General features: G+C 46.2%; 1 protein-coding gene across 1 annotated transcript in view; it reads right to left on the bottom strand.

Moving 5' to 3' along the window:
* LOC126311099 (probable E3 ubiquitin-protein ligase HECTD2) overlaps window positions 1-15,631 on the bottom strand; it is a 418,213-nt gene that overhangs the window by 164,897 nt on the left and 237,685 nt on the right. The window contains exon 6 of the mRNA XM_049992125.1: window positions 7,979-8,068. Within this exon, the coding sequence (XP_049848082.1) occupies window positions 7,979-8,068 (90 nt within the window). The remainder of the gene's footprint in view (window positions 1-7,978; window positions 8,069-15,631) is intronic.

Genomic DNA, 15,631 nt, shown 5'->3' with positions numbered 1-15,631 from the left:
AACATACAGATTGAATAGCATCGGGGAGAGGCTACAACCCTGTCTCACTCCCTTCCCAACCACTGCTTCCCTTTCGTGTCCTTCGACTCTTATAACTGCCATCTGGTTTCTGTACAAATTGTAAATTGCCTTTCGCTCCCTTTATTTTACCTCTGACACCTTCAGAATTTGAAAGAGAGTATTCCAGTCAACATTGTCAAAAACTTTCTCTAAGTCTACAAATGCTAGAAATGTAGGTTTGCCTTTCCTTAATCTTTCTTCTAATATAGGCGATAGGGTCAGTATTGCCTAGTATTGTCTAGAGAAGCAGTGGACAAAATCGATGCGGTGGAGGTGAGTGCTAGGTCACTTGTTTTTCGTTTTTACAAGGTCTATCCTGGAGGCAATAGTATACTTATCCTGTCGCGGAGGTAAAGGCGGAAACTGATTCACACGATTATCAGAACTGCCTTTTCGGTCATTATGATCCGAAGCAGAAGTAGGCGCGATTTCGGGAGTGGAAAGAACAAGATCAGCAACTGTTAATTTGCGACGCTGCACTAACGACAGCTTTAATAGAAACACCTCTCCACTGGCATTTAGAACGAACGTGTTGATTCTCACTACATATGAAGCAAGTTCCCTCTTGACCAGTATACATGACACGAACGCGGTAACCACACTCTTGTAAATGTGATGGAATATTGCGTTTGATATGCATTTCCACGGAACGAATTCCACTAAAACACTATAATCTGTGTTGAGTAGACCCGGGTTCACGACGGATGTTTGTCACATTACCATAGGGAGTGAATATGTCCTTTAGGAAGTTGTCATCTACCGCCGGCAAGAGTCAATTACAGCATCTGTGAGTGATACCATACTAACGGAATTATCGCGATACTTGAACTGCACTTTAGAACCATGTCGATACAGCAATCTTTCAGCGTGACGGCCATCCACAAATTTCAAGTGAAACACGTACTCGTCTGCGTCAAAATGAGCGGCGTGGACCTGATCAGAGTTCACATGAATTCTATAGGCAAACCAATTGTGAAATTCTAGAGAACTGGGCTGCACGTGTCGCGTTGTTTTGCCGAAAGTAAAGCTCACAGTACCTTTTCGTCGAATACACGTGGAAACCGTGGTAGTCGTAGCGGTGCGGTCGACGCCGCTGCAAGCAGACGAACACAAACAAACAGTAAGGCGGAGCGGAGGAGGCGCTGCGACTCACTCCGAAAACAGAGCAACACTAACGAGGATAGCTTCCCACAACTGACGCTGCGGCAAGTGAGATAAATAAGAAACTTGCTGCTCGGAGCTCGAAGCAGAACTATCGCCAAACTGCCCCCTACGCCACGGGCGCTGATCTCATCGACCATTAACGCGCAAATTTACCTACTTTCAGGGTCAATTGACAGTAACTTTCAGAAAGACATGCAGAACAATCCGATACGAACCCCAGTCTCTGACAACAGTTTTAATTACATGATTTTTTCCACTCTTTAGCTGGCAAGTTGAAGTGTCCCCTATTACAACAGCATGATCAGGAGACTTGCAAATTATATTCTCCAACTTGTTTCTGAAGCGCTCTAACACTAGAGCCGCTGACGCTGATGATTTATGAAGGCATCCATTTACCATGTTTGAGCCACTTTTGATGCTTAACTTCATACCAGTCATTTCACAATCGGAATCCGTTATAACCTCATTATACAGGGTGGTCCATTGATAATGACAGGGCCAAATATCTCACGAAATAAGCGTCAAACGAAAAAACTACAAAGAACGAAACTCGTCTGGCTTGACGGGGGAAACCAGATGGCGCTATGGTTGGCCTGCTAGATGGCTATGCCATAGGCCAAACGGATATCAACTGCGTTTTTTAAAATAGGAACCCCCATTTTTTATTACATACTCGTGTAGTACGTAAAGAAATATGAATGTTTTAGTTGGACCACTTTTTCCGCTTTGTGATAGATGGCGCTGTAATAGGCGCAAACGTATTAATACGTGGTATCACGTAACATTCCGCCAGTGCGGACGGTATTTTCTTCGTGATACATTACCCACGTTAAAATGTACCGTTTACCAATTGCGGAAAACGTCGATATCGTGTTGGTGTATGGCTATGGTGATCAAAATGCCCAACGGGCGTGTGCTATGTATGCTGCTCGGTATCCTGGACGACATCATCCAAGTGTCCGGACCATTCGCCGGATAGTTACGTTATTTAAGGAAACAGGAAGTGTTCAGCCACATGTGAAACGTCAACCACGACCTGCAACAAATGATGATGCCCAAGTAGGTGTTTTAGCTGCTGTCGCGGCTAATCCGCACGTCAGTAGCAGACAAATTGCGCGAGAATCGGGAATCTAAAAAACCTCAGTGTTGAGAATGCTACATCAACAACGATTGCACCCGTACCATATTTATATGCACCAGGAATTGCACGACGACGACTTTGAACGTCGTGCACAGTCCTGCCACTGGGCACAAGAGAAATTACGGGACGATGACAGATTTTTTGCACGCGGGACGATGACAGATTTTTTGCACGCGTTCTATTTAGCGACGAAGCGTCATTTACCAACAGCGGTAACGTAAACCGGCACAATGTGCACTATTGGGCAACGGAAAATTCACGATGGCTGCGACAAGTGGAACATCAGCGACCTTGGCGGGTTAATGTATGGTGCGGGATTATGGCATGAAGGATAATTGCCCCCCCCCCCCCCTTTTTATCGATGGCATTCTAAATGGTGCAATGTATGCTGATTTCCTACATAATGTTCTACCGATGTTACTACAAGATGTTTCACTGCACGGCAGAATGGCGATGTACTTCCAACATGATGGATGTCCGGCACATAGCTCGCGTGCGGTTGAAGTGGTATTGAATAGCATATTTCATGACAGGTGGATTGGTCGTCGAAGCACCATACCACGGTCCGCACGTTCACCGGATCTGACGTCCCCAGATTTCTTCCTGTGGGGAAAGTTGAAGGATATTTGCTATCATGATCCACTGACAACGCCTGACAACATGCGTCGGCGCATTGTCAATGCATGTGTGAACGTTACGGAAGGCTAACTACTTGCTGCTGAGGGGAATGTCGTTACACGTGTTGCCAAATGCACTGAGGTTGACGGACATAATTTTGAATATTTATTGCATTAATGTGGTATTAGCAGGTAATCGCGCTGTAACAGCATGCGTTCTCAGAAATGATAAGTTCACAAAGGTACATGTATTACATTGGAACAATCGAAATAAAATGTTCAAACGTACCTACGTTCTGTATTTTCATTTAAAAAACCTACCTGTTAACAACTGTTCGTCTAAAACTGTGAGCCATATGTTTGTGACTACTACAGCGCCATCTACCACAAAGCGAAAAAAGTGGTCCAACAAAAACATTCATACTTCTTTACGTACTACATGAATATGTAATAAAAATGGGGGTTCGTATTTAAAAAAACGCCGTTGATATCCATTTAACCTATGGCAGCGCCTTCTAGCGGGCCAACAATAGCGCCATCTGGTTTCCCCCTTCAAGCTAGACAAGTTTCCTTGTTCGTAGTCTTTTCGTTTGACGCCTATTTCTTGAGATATTTGGCCTGGTCACGATGAATGGACCACCCTGTATGCTACATGGTTTTCAAGCAGCATGCGAGAGAGGTTTTGGGATTTAGATCGGCTAAGCCCTTCGATGTTAAACAGTAACCCATAATTCGGCTCATAAACAATATGTTATCCAAGAGATACTTCCAAGTGTATCTCGGCAATCGATTATGCAGCAGGAGAAACTTAGTAATGGTCTGTCGATTAAGCAGACAATAGAAACTTAATAATGGTCTCCCTGAAATAGAGCCGAAGAAGTTCATTTACATGGATGATTTGGATTTGGCCACTCAACAGAGAGGTCTGGAAGCTGAGGTAGAGATCCTATCTGCACATCAAAGTAAAGTGCATAAAAACTTCAAAAAGTGGAGATTAACACCATATTTAAGGAAGATCGAAGCTATGTGCTTCCATCTTTACCACAGAATGGCCAATACAAAGCCACATGTCACGTTTAGTTGTCACGTCCTGCACCAACAAGACTTCCCATAACATATAGTAGTAACTTTTGATAGAAGCTTATCACACAAGAAACAGATAGAAAACACCGTAGCACAGCTGGGGTCGCGCAATAACATCATGTAGAAGCTGAGTGGTTCCTCAGGGGTCACAAGAGCTACAACACTACGATGCTCTTCGTTAGGGATAGTCTACCCTGCTGCCGAATACTTCGCACCTGTATGGCTTAATAGTTTGCATGTGGGAAAAATTCATGTTCAGCTAATTGCAGCTACGAGTGTATCAGATCTCTTCACCGGTTTGCCGTATCTAAGGTACACTGCGCTCCCATACCTTCAAATACAGAATTCCCCACCCAGGGGGTGCCTGGACTTGGATTGGGCCGATTAAAATTCAGGCAGTCACCTAGGATATTGGCAGAATCACTGCAAGCAGAAAGTGACCAGAAGCATGGAATGATATTAAAATATTTAGAAACATTATCAGCGATCTTTACAATTAAAATTTAAAGAATAAAAACAGTCTTGATCGCAACATTTTATTTTTATTGGAGTGTCCGGCTTCGATTCTATTTAAGAATCATCTTCAAACTCCAGAACGGTGGGTGGACTCCGTGGAGCAAGTTGCGCCGACTCTCGACGCTGCAATAACCGCTCGGCCGGTGACCCAATTAATAGTTTAGTCCGATTGTCAGGTATAACCTCTACCCACACTACTTCACACGAACTATGTACTTCAATTTCGCTACAAGGCAAACTACCTCTGACAGCAATAAATACTCTACCACAAACCGTTTTTAATATATCCTTTCTGAACACTGTTAGATCGTTTGAATATATATGTAGACCATATATTGTTGGCACCAGCCTTCAAAACGCGCATTCATCACCATTCAAAGATAAGGGAAAATAGAACTCGTACTGAGACGTTCAGATAGTCGTTTTTCCCTCGTGTGATCCGCGAGTGGAACAGAGGAGGGAAAATGACTTTGGCATGAGTGGTGCCGCCCGCCACACACCGCTTGGAGGATAGCGGAGTATATACACTCCTGGAAATTGAAATAAGAACACCGTGAATTCATTGTCCCAGGAAGGGGAAACTTGATTGACACATTCCTGGGGTCAGATACATCACATGATCACACTGACAGAACCACAGGCACATAGACACAGGCAACAGAGCATGCACAATGTCGGCACTAGTACAGTGTATATCCACCTTTCGCAGCAATGCAGGCTGCTATTCTCCCATGGAGACGATCGTAGAGATGCTGGATGTAGTCCTGTGGAATGGCTTGCCATGCCATTTCCACCTGGCGCCTCAGTTAGACCAGCGTTCGTGCTGGACGTGCAGACCGCGTGAGACGACGCTTCATCCAGTCCCAAACATGCTCAATGGGGGACAGATCCGGAGATCTTGCTGGCCAAGGTAGTTCACTTACACCTTCTAGAGCACGTTGGGTGGCACGGGATACATGCGGAAGTGCATTGTCCTGTTGGAACAGCAAGTTCCCTTGCCGGTCTAGGAATGGTAGAACGATGGGTTCGATGACGGTTTGGATGTACCGTGCACCATTCAGTGTCCCCTCGACGATCACCAGAGGGGTACGGCCAGTGTAGGAGATCGCTCCCCACACCATGATGCCGGGTGTTGGCCCTGTGTGCCTCGGTCGTATGCAGTCCTGATTGTGGAGCTCAACTGCAGGGGGCCAAACACGCATACGACCATCATTGGCACCAAGGCAGAAGCGATTCTCATCGCTGAAGACGACACGACTCCATTCGTCCCTCCATTCACGCCTGTCGCGACACCACTGGAGGCGGGCTGCACGATGTTGGGGCGTGAGCGGAAGACGGCCTAACGGTGTGCGGGACCGTAGCCCAGCTTCATGGAGACGGTTGCGAATGGTCCTCGCCGATACCCCAGGAGCAACAGTGTCCCTAATTTGCTGGGAAGTGGCGGTGCGGTCCCCTACGGCACTGCGTAGGATCCTACGGTCTTGGCGTGCATCCGTGCGTCGCTGCGGTCCGGTCCCAGGTCGACGGGCACGTGCACCTTCCGCCGACCACTGGCGACAACATCGATCTACTGTGGAGACCTCACGCCCCACGTGTTGAGCAATTCGGCGGTACGTCCACCCGGCCTCCCGCATGCCCACTATACGCCCTCGCTCAAAGTCCGTCAACAGCACATACGGTTCACGTCCACGCTGTCGCGGCATGCTACCAGTGTTAAAGACTGCGATGGAGCTCCGTATGCCACGGCAAACTGGCTGACACTGACGGCGGCGGTGCACAAATGCTGCGCAGCTAGCGCCATTCGACGGCCTACACCGCGGTTCCTGGTGTGTCCGCTGTGCCGTGCGTGTGATCATTGCTTGTACAGCCTTCTCGCAGTGTCCGGAGCAAGTATGGTGGGTCTGACACACCGGTGTCAATGTGTTCTTTTTTCCATTTCCAGGAGTGTATGTAGATGTCACGGAAGTCATACGTTCTCATACGTTACCTCTCATGCGACAGTATCCTTCAACACAGCGACGCTCGTCCACCCACAGCACTTGTCTCTGTAAACTGTCTGCAAGGTACTGGGGTATTCCCGTGAACAACGATATCCCCAGATCTGTCAGAGACAGGACATGTCTGACGATGGTTCGGACGTCAACTCTGTTTCAGTGCCTGTATCCACAACATCAAAGACCAGTTACAACGATTGTAGGCCAGCTTGCCTCACAGGAGGATACAATGGTTTTATGAAGCCCTTCACAACCTAACCAGGGAATGGATCCATGCTACATGCTAAAGAAGGTGCAACATTATAGTGCTGAGTGGATTCATACTGCCAATTCCTTGTAAATTTGACTCGTGATTGTAATAACTGAAGCAACATCACATACCCTTTCAACTCGCGAAGTTTCATTTCCTCCTCCATTTTGGGTGCTTCACGTTTTTGTCAGACATTGTACATTCCAGGCTGAATTCAGAATTTCGCTGCTGTTCGCTTCAGGTTTCAACCAACGTTCTGTTTATAATACTATGTGGGTATTGTTATCTTAAATAAGCTAGACGAATTCTGAGACCCTACATCGGATGTTCCTGCAATTTACTGAAAACATTAGTATTATCTCTTTCCGATGTGCAATGTTGAAAGTTGTTTTCAGAGAGCTATGTGACTGATCTGTCTTCGTTTTCGGCAGCCATTTCATCGTTGGCCCTAAGGAGGAGTTTCGCTAAACTAAATAAAAGTGCAGTTAGACACACTCTGCTAACCGAGTAGTCGCTTCCTCTGTCTAGCATGCTATTAAGATGTTCTCAACTCGGCTCCAAATCAGCGGACGGCAATCGATTCCGGATACGATGCCACAAATAGTACGTCTTGCTTGCACTTCGCGTGCCATGCTAGTCGCCTTCACCTGCCCAGGCAACTGCCTACTGGCACCGAGGATGGCCTCAGAACTACTTGCGTCACTATCTGCAACCTTTGGAGCTAGTGCGTTCAGTCGCTGCCGGCAGGGCCTTCTCCACATCTTGGACGAGTCCTCCCAGCAAGCATAACGAGCGCACACTAGCCTGCCTTCCGAGCTTGCGTGCTATTACCGGCATGAAAATGGAGCTCCCAATGACTAACAAACCCACCCTTTGTCATTGTCAGAATTTAAAAGAAAAATCGGCCACTAGCCAACAGATGAGATATCAAGTGCCATGTCAGATGTGTTGTTAACACTGAGCAGAGACTCGTACCATTTGCTAAGACAAACTGGACAACCGTCCATCCCGTTCCCATTTTCACCCCGCCTCTGAGCGAATCCCAGATTGTGGAGCTGGATATTACAGAGGCGAAAGAAGTTGGGTTTTTGGATGATTCGTGCTGTGTAACGTGTCACAGATTTTCTACGGAATACACAATGGTTGGACTCACCATATCTTTGAGGGCGTCGTGCACGGTGTAGACGAAGTCCATCTTCAGACCAGGGTCCTCAGGCTTCGCCCCATCCTCGTCACGGTCCACCTGCAGCAACAGGAATTACATTTTGCAGGCATCTTAGTGTCACTCTCTCATGCATAAAATATAATAGAATCGGGAAAGACTAGAAACTACAGGAGAGCACATGCTCTCTTATTGTGATCGACAGTAAAAAAAAGCAAAAACAAAGATAATACAATGTTGAGCCAAAACTTTATGACCACTGTCCACCGCGAGACTGAATGGCGCCTGGTGACATTGAGGTGACGTAACAGGGTGACAAAAGTTCACAAGCAGAACAGAAACGAATGGAGGTGCAGGGAAGTCCACTGAAATAAGCGACTTTGACAAGGGGCAGAGTGTCACAGCCCACCGACTGGAAACATAATTACGTAAACAGCGAAGATGTTCGTCTGCTTGCCTGCTACAGTCAAATGGTTCAAATGGCTCTAAGTAATATCGGACTTAACATCTGAGGTCATCAGTCTCCTAGACTTAGAACTACTTAAAGCTAACTAACCTAAGGACATCACACACATCCATGCCCGAGGCAGGATTCGTACCGGTAACTGTAGCAGCAGCACGGTTCCCGACTGAAGCGCCTAGAACCGCTAGGCCATAGCGGCCGGCTGGAGACAAAGTGTTCGGTGTCCACGCCTCACCATAGGACGTGGAGGTGGAAGGCTTGATTTATCTGTAAAGCAGGATAGGTGGCGATCTGTCGAAGGTCTGACGACAGAGTTCAATCCTCGTACAGGCGCAAGTGTTCCGGAGCACACCGATCAGCGCACATTGTTTAACATGGAGTTATGTAGGAGATGACCCCTACGTGTTCCCATGTTGACCCAACGGCTTCATCAGTTATGACTGCAGTGTGATTGGGATTGTCGAGATTGGACCATAGATCAATGTAAACGTGTCGCCTGGTCGGATAAATCAATTTTATTATTTCTTGTGTCACCAACTCGATGGTCGTGTCTGGCTACGCCATCATCCTCAAAAGATAATCCGTGCCACGAAACACGCACTGTGCCACGTACAAAGGCTGACAGGGCAGTATTTTTTATATGGAGAACTTTCATTTGTGCATCCATGGGACCTGTGGTAGTAACCGAAGGTATCAGGCGACTGTGGTCTATGTGATGATAATTGCCGACCATATGCATCCCTTCTACCCTCAGACTTCAAGAAGAATATAATAATTCTAATCCCAAAGAAAGCAGGTATTGACAGATGTGAAAATTACCGAACTATCAGTTTAATAAGCCACGGCTGCAAAATACTTACACGAATTCTTTACAGACGAATGGAAAGACTGTTAGAAGCCGACCTCTGGGAAGATCAGTTTGGATTCGGTAGAAATGTTGGAACACGTGGGGCAATACTGACCTTACGACGTATCTTAGAAAATAGATTAAGGATAGGCAAGCCTACGTTTCTAGCATTTGTACCCTTAGAGAAAGCTTTTAACAATGTTGACTGCAATACTCTCTTTCAAATTCTGAAAGTAGCACGGGTAAAATACAGGGAGCGAAAGGCTATTTACAATTTGTACAGAAACCAGATGGCAGTTATAAGAGTCGAGGGGCATGTAAGGGAAGGAGTGTTTGGGAAGGGAGCGAGACAATGTTGTAGCCTATCCCCGATGTTATTCGATCTGCATATTGAGCTGCCAGTAAAGGAAACAAAAGAAAAATTCGGAGTAGGAATTTTAATCCATGAAGAAGAAATAAAAACTTTGAGGTTCGCCGATGACATTGTAAATCTGTCCGAGACAGCAAAGGAGCTGGAAGAACAGGTGTACAGAATGGATAGTGTCTTGAAAGGAGTATATAAGATGAACAGCTACAAAGACAAAACGAGCATAATTGAAAGTAGTCGAATTAAATCGGGTGATGCTGAGGGAATTAGATTAGGAAATGAGACGCTTAAAGTAGTAAATGAGGTTTGCTATTTGGTGAGCAAAATAACTGATGATGGTAGAAGTAGAGAGGATATAAAATGTAGACTGGCAATGGCAAGAAAAGCGTTTCTGAAGTAGAGAAATTTGTTAATATCGAGTATAGATTTAACTTTCAGGAAGTCGTTTCTGAAAGTATTTGTATGGAGTGTAGCTATGTATGGAAGTGAAACATGGACGATAAATAGTATGGACAAGAAGAGAATAGAAGCTTTTGAAATGTGGTGCTACAGAAGAATCCTGAAGATTAGATGGGTAGATCACATAACTAATGAGGAAGTATTGAATAGAATTGGGGATAAGAGAAGTTGGTGGCACAACTTGATTAGAAGAAGGGTTAGATTGGTAGGACATGTGTTGAGGCATCAAGGGATCGCCAATTTAGTATTGGAGGGCAGCGTGGAGGGTAAAAATCGTAGAGGGAGACCAAGAGATCAATACACTAAACAGATTCAGAAGGATGTCGGTAGCAGTAAGGACTGGGAGATGAAGAAGCTTGCACAGGATAGGGTAGCATGGAGAGCTGCATCAAACCAGTCTCAGGACTGAAGATCACAACAACAACAACATGCATCCCTTCATGGTAGATATTTTCCCCGACGGCGATGTCATCTTGCAGGAGAATAATTATGCGTCCCAAGATCAGATCAGTGCTACAGTGATTCGAAGAGCATGATGGTGAAATCATGTTACTGTGTTGCCCATAAAATTCGTCTGACCTGAACACAGTGGAACACTTGTATGATGCTGCTGGGCTTAAGCTCCACGCCTACAGAACACTGGACTGTAATTTACGAGAATTGCGTGACCTGCGCGTAAACGTCTGGTGCCACATTCCTCCGGAAAGCTATCAAGCAGTTGTTGAATCCACGTCACGCAGGATGGCTGCTGTATTGCGTTACAACACGCTATTAATCAAATGGCCTTTGTGTTCTGTGTCACCAGTGTAAGTTGTTTCAAGGAAGCAAGAGTATCAAGTAGACTAAACATAGAAATACTGCATATGCAGGTCTCTTCATGAGAAAGTAAAAGGCAGCGAAAGCTGTAGGTGAGAGACAAATAAGTCAGTTGTCCAAAATTGGTTACTTCGTAAAATTACCGTAGCCTGCGCTTTGATTTGACTTTTTTCGGTTGTTTAACAGTTTAAGAAATTAAAACGTCTCCACAACTTTTATTATGTCAATCACATTAAAGACTATCGCGTAGGATGCACAAAAACTATGTTATACATTGGAAAGGTTTCTTTAAAGACTCAGATTGTTTTTTTACACTCAGTATATAGCAATAGCTGTACAGATGTTGTACCTAAAATTAAAGTCTGATTACAATTAAAACTGCGGCGTTTTCGAAGCACAAGCTTCCATCTGTAGACTCAAACCAACACAAGAGTCAAGAATAGTTTTGCCGCGAAGATGGAAGCCAATACATCCACTAGCTACCCTGACTTTTTCTCCTGGTCACCTCACTATTGTCCATCAAAAAAATTGTTCAAATGGCTCTGAGCACTATGCGACTTAACTTCTAAGGTCATCAGTCGCCTAGAACTCATAACTAATTAAACCTAACTAACCTAAGGACATCACACACATCCATGCCCGAGGCAGGATCCGAACCTGGAACCGTAGCCGTCGCTCGGCTCCAGGCTGTACCACCTAGAACATCACGACCACTCCGGACGGCTATTGTCCATCACCTTCAGGAGATACGAATGGGGGACTAAGCAGGAATCTTTTGACAATGAAAGATCATTGTTTGCAATTGAAGGCCACATGTCCTGCCGATATACACTATGTGGCTGTAACGGATTGGTTATAGTGCATTCCGCATACTTATACCGTTGATGATTGCTTATTCTTCCACCTTTTAGACAGCAGCTCGTGGTTTTCTGGTTACCTTTGCTGGCTCTCCATCACGGAGCCTCATTTACACGCACGGTCAGGTGAGGGATTTTTTCCACGCGGGACTGTGTGTGTGTGCGTTCTCCACCTTATAAGTTCAGCATCCCCGACGCGCAAAATCGTATCGGATAAAAAGGCTTGCACCAGGAACTCCCCAGAATGGGATTCCCGGCCAAGAATGCCACACGTACTTTAGTTTTTTCCACCTTTTAGGGCAGTTTCCCATCCTAAGGGCAAGAGTATGACTGCAAACTCAGTCCGCTCCTCCACACTCTTTGAGAAGGTCGTTGCCAGAACGAGGGATAGTCGTTACGCGGGATGTTTTCAGTCGCATGTCTGATGACGTTTATCAAAATGTTAGCAATGGTTAGGATCGAAACTATGTCGAAGATGTTTTACTTGTTAGTGAAAGACGCTACCCGGAGTCCATGATGACTTTTTTATTGGTGATGAATAACAAAGATTGGTGAATACATTATTGACTTTCAAATTTGGTATTTAGTTATGAGCCTACGTTCTGTTTAATTGGGAAAGTTCTAGGCGCTTCAGTCTGGAACCGCGCGACCGCTATGGTCGCAGGTTCGAATCCTGCCTCGAGCATGGATGTGTGTGATGTCCTTAGGTTAGTTAGGTTTAAGTAGTTGTAAGTTCTAGGGGACTGATGACCTTAGATGTTAAGTCCCATAGTGCTCAGAGCCATTTGAACCATTCATTGTGAAAGTGAACCACCCCAACGTAAAAACGTGGGGAACACAGCTGCCATACGCGATAGTCGAACGCGAGAGAGATTTTCCGAAGTATTATGTATTTGGCCACCGTTTGTCAAGAAAAGATTTTGAGTCAAAGATGGATGCAAGAATCAGGTAACTAGGTAGGTTGCCTTTTTCCATAGGAGCGAGAACATGTCGACACTAAGTATTTCAGCATATTGGAGCACCATCGCACTGGTATGTAGGATAATTTCCTAACATAAGGGGTATACGGATCTCGCGTTGAATCTTAGGCTTCCAAGATCGCCAGATTGTCTCTCTAACTCTCTTTGCTGTTTTGTTTTATTTTTTAGACAGGTTCGAGAGACTCCGTCTGTGTGAGCGCCTTGCAACGATTTCGGGTGAACTGTGACGCTGCAAAGGACAACAGTGTAGCAGTGAATGAAGTAACTAAAGATATGCTCGCAAAAGCATAGGACGAGTTTTGACTATCGTCTAAATTTTTGTTGTGCGTCCTGCGGAGAGTACACTGAAAAAGGAATTTTTTGTCGTAAATATTAAAAGAATCCCCCTCCCCCCCTCCCAGACATGTGCGCATATCGTATGCCGCTGTAAAAAATGATTGTTTAGAAGTTTGCAATCATATGCGTGATTTAATAATTAATCCAAGTTTCTGATTCAGCGCATGCGGAAGAAATCACACAAATATTTTTTATATGCCCTGCAGTTGCTCGGTCGTCGCAGCACTATAGGAGGGGGAGAGCCATACTTCTGATCTGACTGCAGACAGAGTGCGGTGATTCTCGGTGTCACGGCACTACGAGGAAGCGCGTTGCTGGGCTTGTGGCCTGACTGCGGAAAGAGTGCGGACTTTCTCGTTCGCCACAGTTCTAGGAGGGGGAGGGTGGTCGGGCCTCTGCTCTGGGACTGTGGTCAAGCTTCTGGCCTGGCTGCAAACAGAGTGCGACCCTTCTCGTGCGCCAGAGCTCTATTTGGGGGAGGATGGCCAGGGTTCTAGCCTGACTACGAGAGCAGCCTTTCTCGTTTGCGACGGCACTAGGGGGGCGAGGGTGAGCAGACATCTGGCCTCACAGCGGGTAGAGTGCGGTCTGTCTCGTTTGCCAAAGCACAAGGAGAGGAAGAGTGGCTGGGCTTCTGCCTGGCTGCAGACAGAGGGTAGCATTTCACATTCGCCACGACACTAGCGTGGGGGGATTCTGGGCAGGTTGCTGACCAGACTGCAAGTAGAATGCAGGCTCTTTCCTTCGACATGGAAGTAGGAAGGGGAGAGTGGGCAGACATTTAAGTACACTACTGGCCATTAAAATTGCTGCACCAAGAAGAAATGCAGATGATCAACGGGTATCCATTGGACAAATATATTATACTAGAACTGACATATGATTACATTTACACGCACTTTTGGGTGCTTAGCTCCTGGGAAATCAGTACCCAGAACAACCATCTCTGGCCGTAGTAATGGCCTTGATACGCCTGCGCATTGAGTCAAACAGAGCTTGGATGGCGTGTACAGGTACAACTGTCCATGCAGCTTCAACACGATACCACAGTTCATCAAGAGTAGTGACTGACGTATTGTGACGAGCCACTTGCTCGGCCACCATTGACCAGACGTTCTCGATTGGTGAGAGATCTGGAGAATGTGCTGACCAGGGCAGCAGTCTAACATTTTCTGTATCCAGAAAGGCCCGTACAGGACCTGCAACATGCGTTAGTGCATTATCCTGCAGAAATTTAAGATTTCGCGGGGATCGAATCAAGGGTAGAGCCGCGCCGGCCTTGTTGGCCGAGCGGTTCTAAGCGCTACAGTCTGGAACCGCGCGACCGCTACGGTCGCAGGTTCGAATCCTGCCTCGGGCATGGATGTGTGTGATGTCCTTAGGTTAGTTAGGTTTAAGTAGTTCTACGTTCTAGGGGACTAATGACCTTAGAAGTTAAGTCACATAGTGCTCAGAGCAATTTGAACCATTTGGTAGAGCCGCGGGTCGTAACACATCTGAAATGTAACGTTCACTGTTCAATGCGAACAAGAGGTGACCGAGACGTGTAACCAATGGCACCCCATACCATCGCGCTGGGTGATACGCCAGTATGGCGATGACGAAAACACGCTTTCAATGTGCGTTCACAGATATCACGCCAAACACGGATGCGACCATCATGATGCTGTAAACAGAAACTGGATTCATTCGAAAAAATGACGTTTTGCCATTCGTGCACCCAGGTTCTTCGTTGAGTACACCATCGCAGGCGCTCCTTTCTGTGATGCAGCGTCAAGGGTAACCGCAGCCACGAACTCCGAGCCGATACTCCATGCTGTGCAAACGTCGTCGAACTGTTGGTGCAGTTGGTTATTGTCTTGCAAACGTCCCCATCTGTTGACTCAGGGATCGAGACGTGGCTGCACGATCCGTTACAGCCATGCGGATAAGATGCTGTCATCTCGACTGCTAGTGATACGAGGCCGTTGGAATCCAGCACGGCGTTCCGTATTACCCTCTTGAACCCACCGATTCCATATTCCGTTAATGTCATTGGATCTCGAGAAACACGAGCAGAAATGTCGCGATACGATGAACCGCAATCGCGTTAGGCTACAATCGGACCTTTATCAAAGTCGGAAACGTGATGGTACGCATTTCTCTTCCTTACACGAGGCATCACAACGACATTTCACCAGGCAACGCCGGTCAACTGCTGTTTGTGTATGAGAAATCGGTTGGAAACTTTCCTCATGTCAGCACATTGTAGGTGTCGCCACCGGCCTCAACCTTGTGTAAATCCTCTGAAAAGCTAATCATCTGCGTATCGCAGCATCTTCTTCCTGTCGTTTAATTTCGCGTCTGTAGCACGTCATTTTCGTGGTGCAGGAATTTTAATGGCCAATAGTGTAGAATACGGTCTTTCTGATTCACCATTGCTTTATGCGGGTGAGGATGGGCAGGTATCTGGCCTCTCTGTGGGTAGAATGCGACCCTCTTCGTTCGTCACAGGTTATTGTGGCTGGGCATCTAGCTTC

The sequence above is a fragment of the Schistocerca gregaria genome, chromosome 1, assembly GCF_023897955.1.
Source record: "Schistocerca gregaria isolate iqSchGreg1 chromosome 1, iqSchGreg1.2, whole genome shotgun sequence".
NCBI classification, from domain to species: Eukaryota; Metazoa; Arthropoda; class Insecta; order Orthoptera; family Acrididae; genus Schistocerca; species Schistocerca gregaria.
The sequence above is the reverse complement of the archived record's forward strand: the minus strand, read 5'-3'. Positions and strand labels throughout refer to the sequence as shown.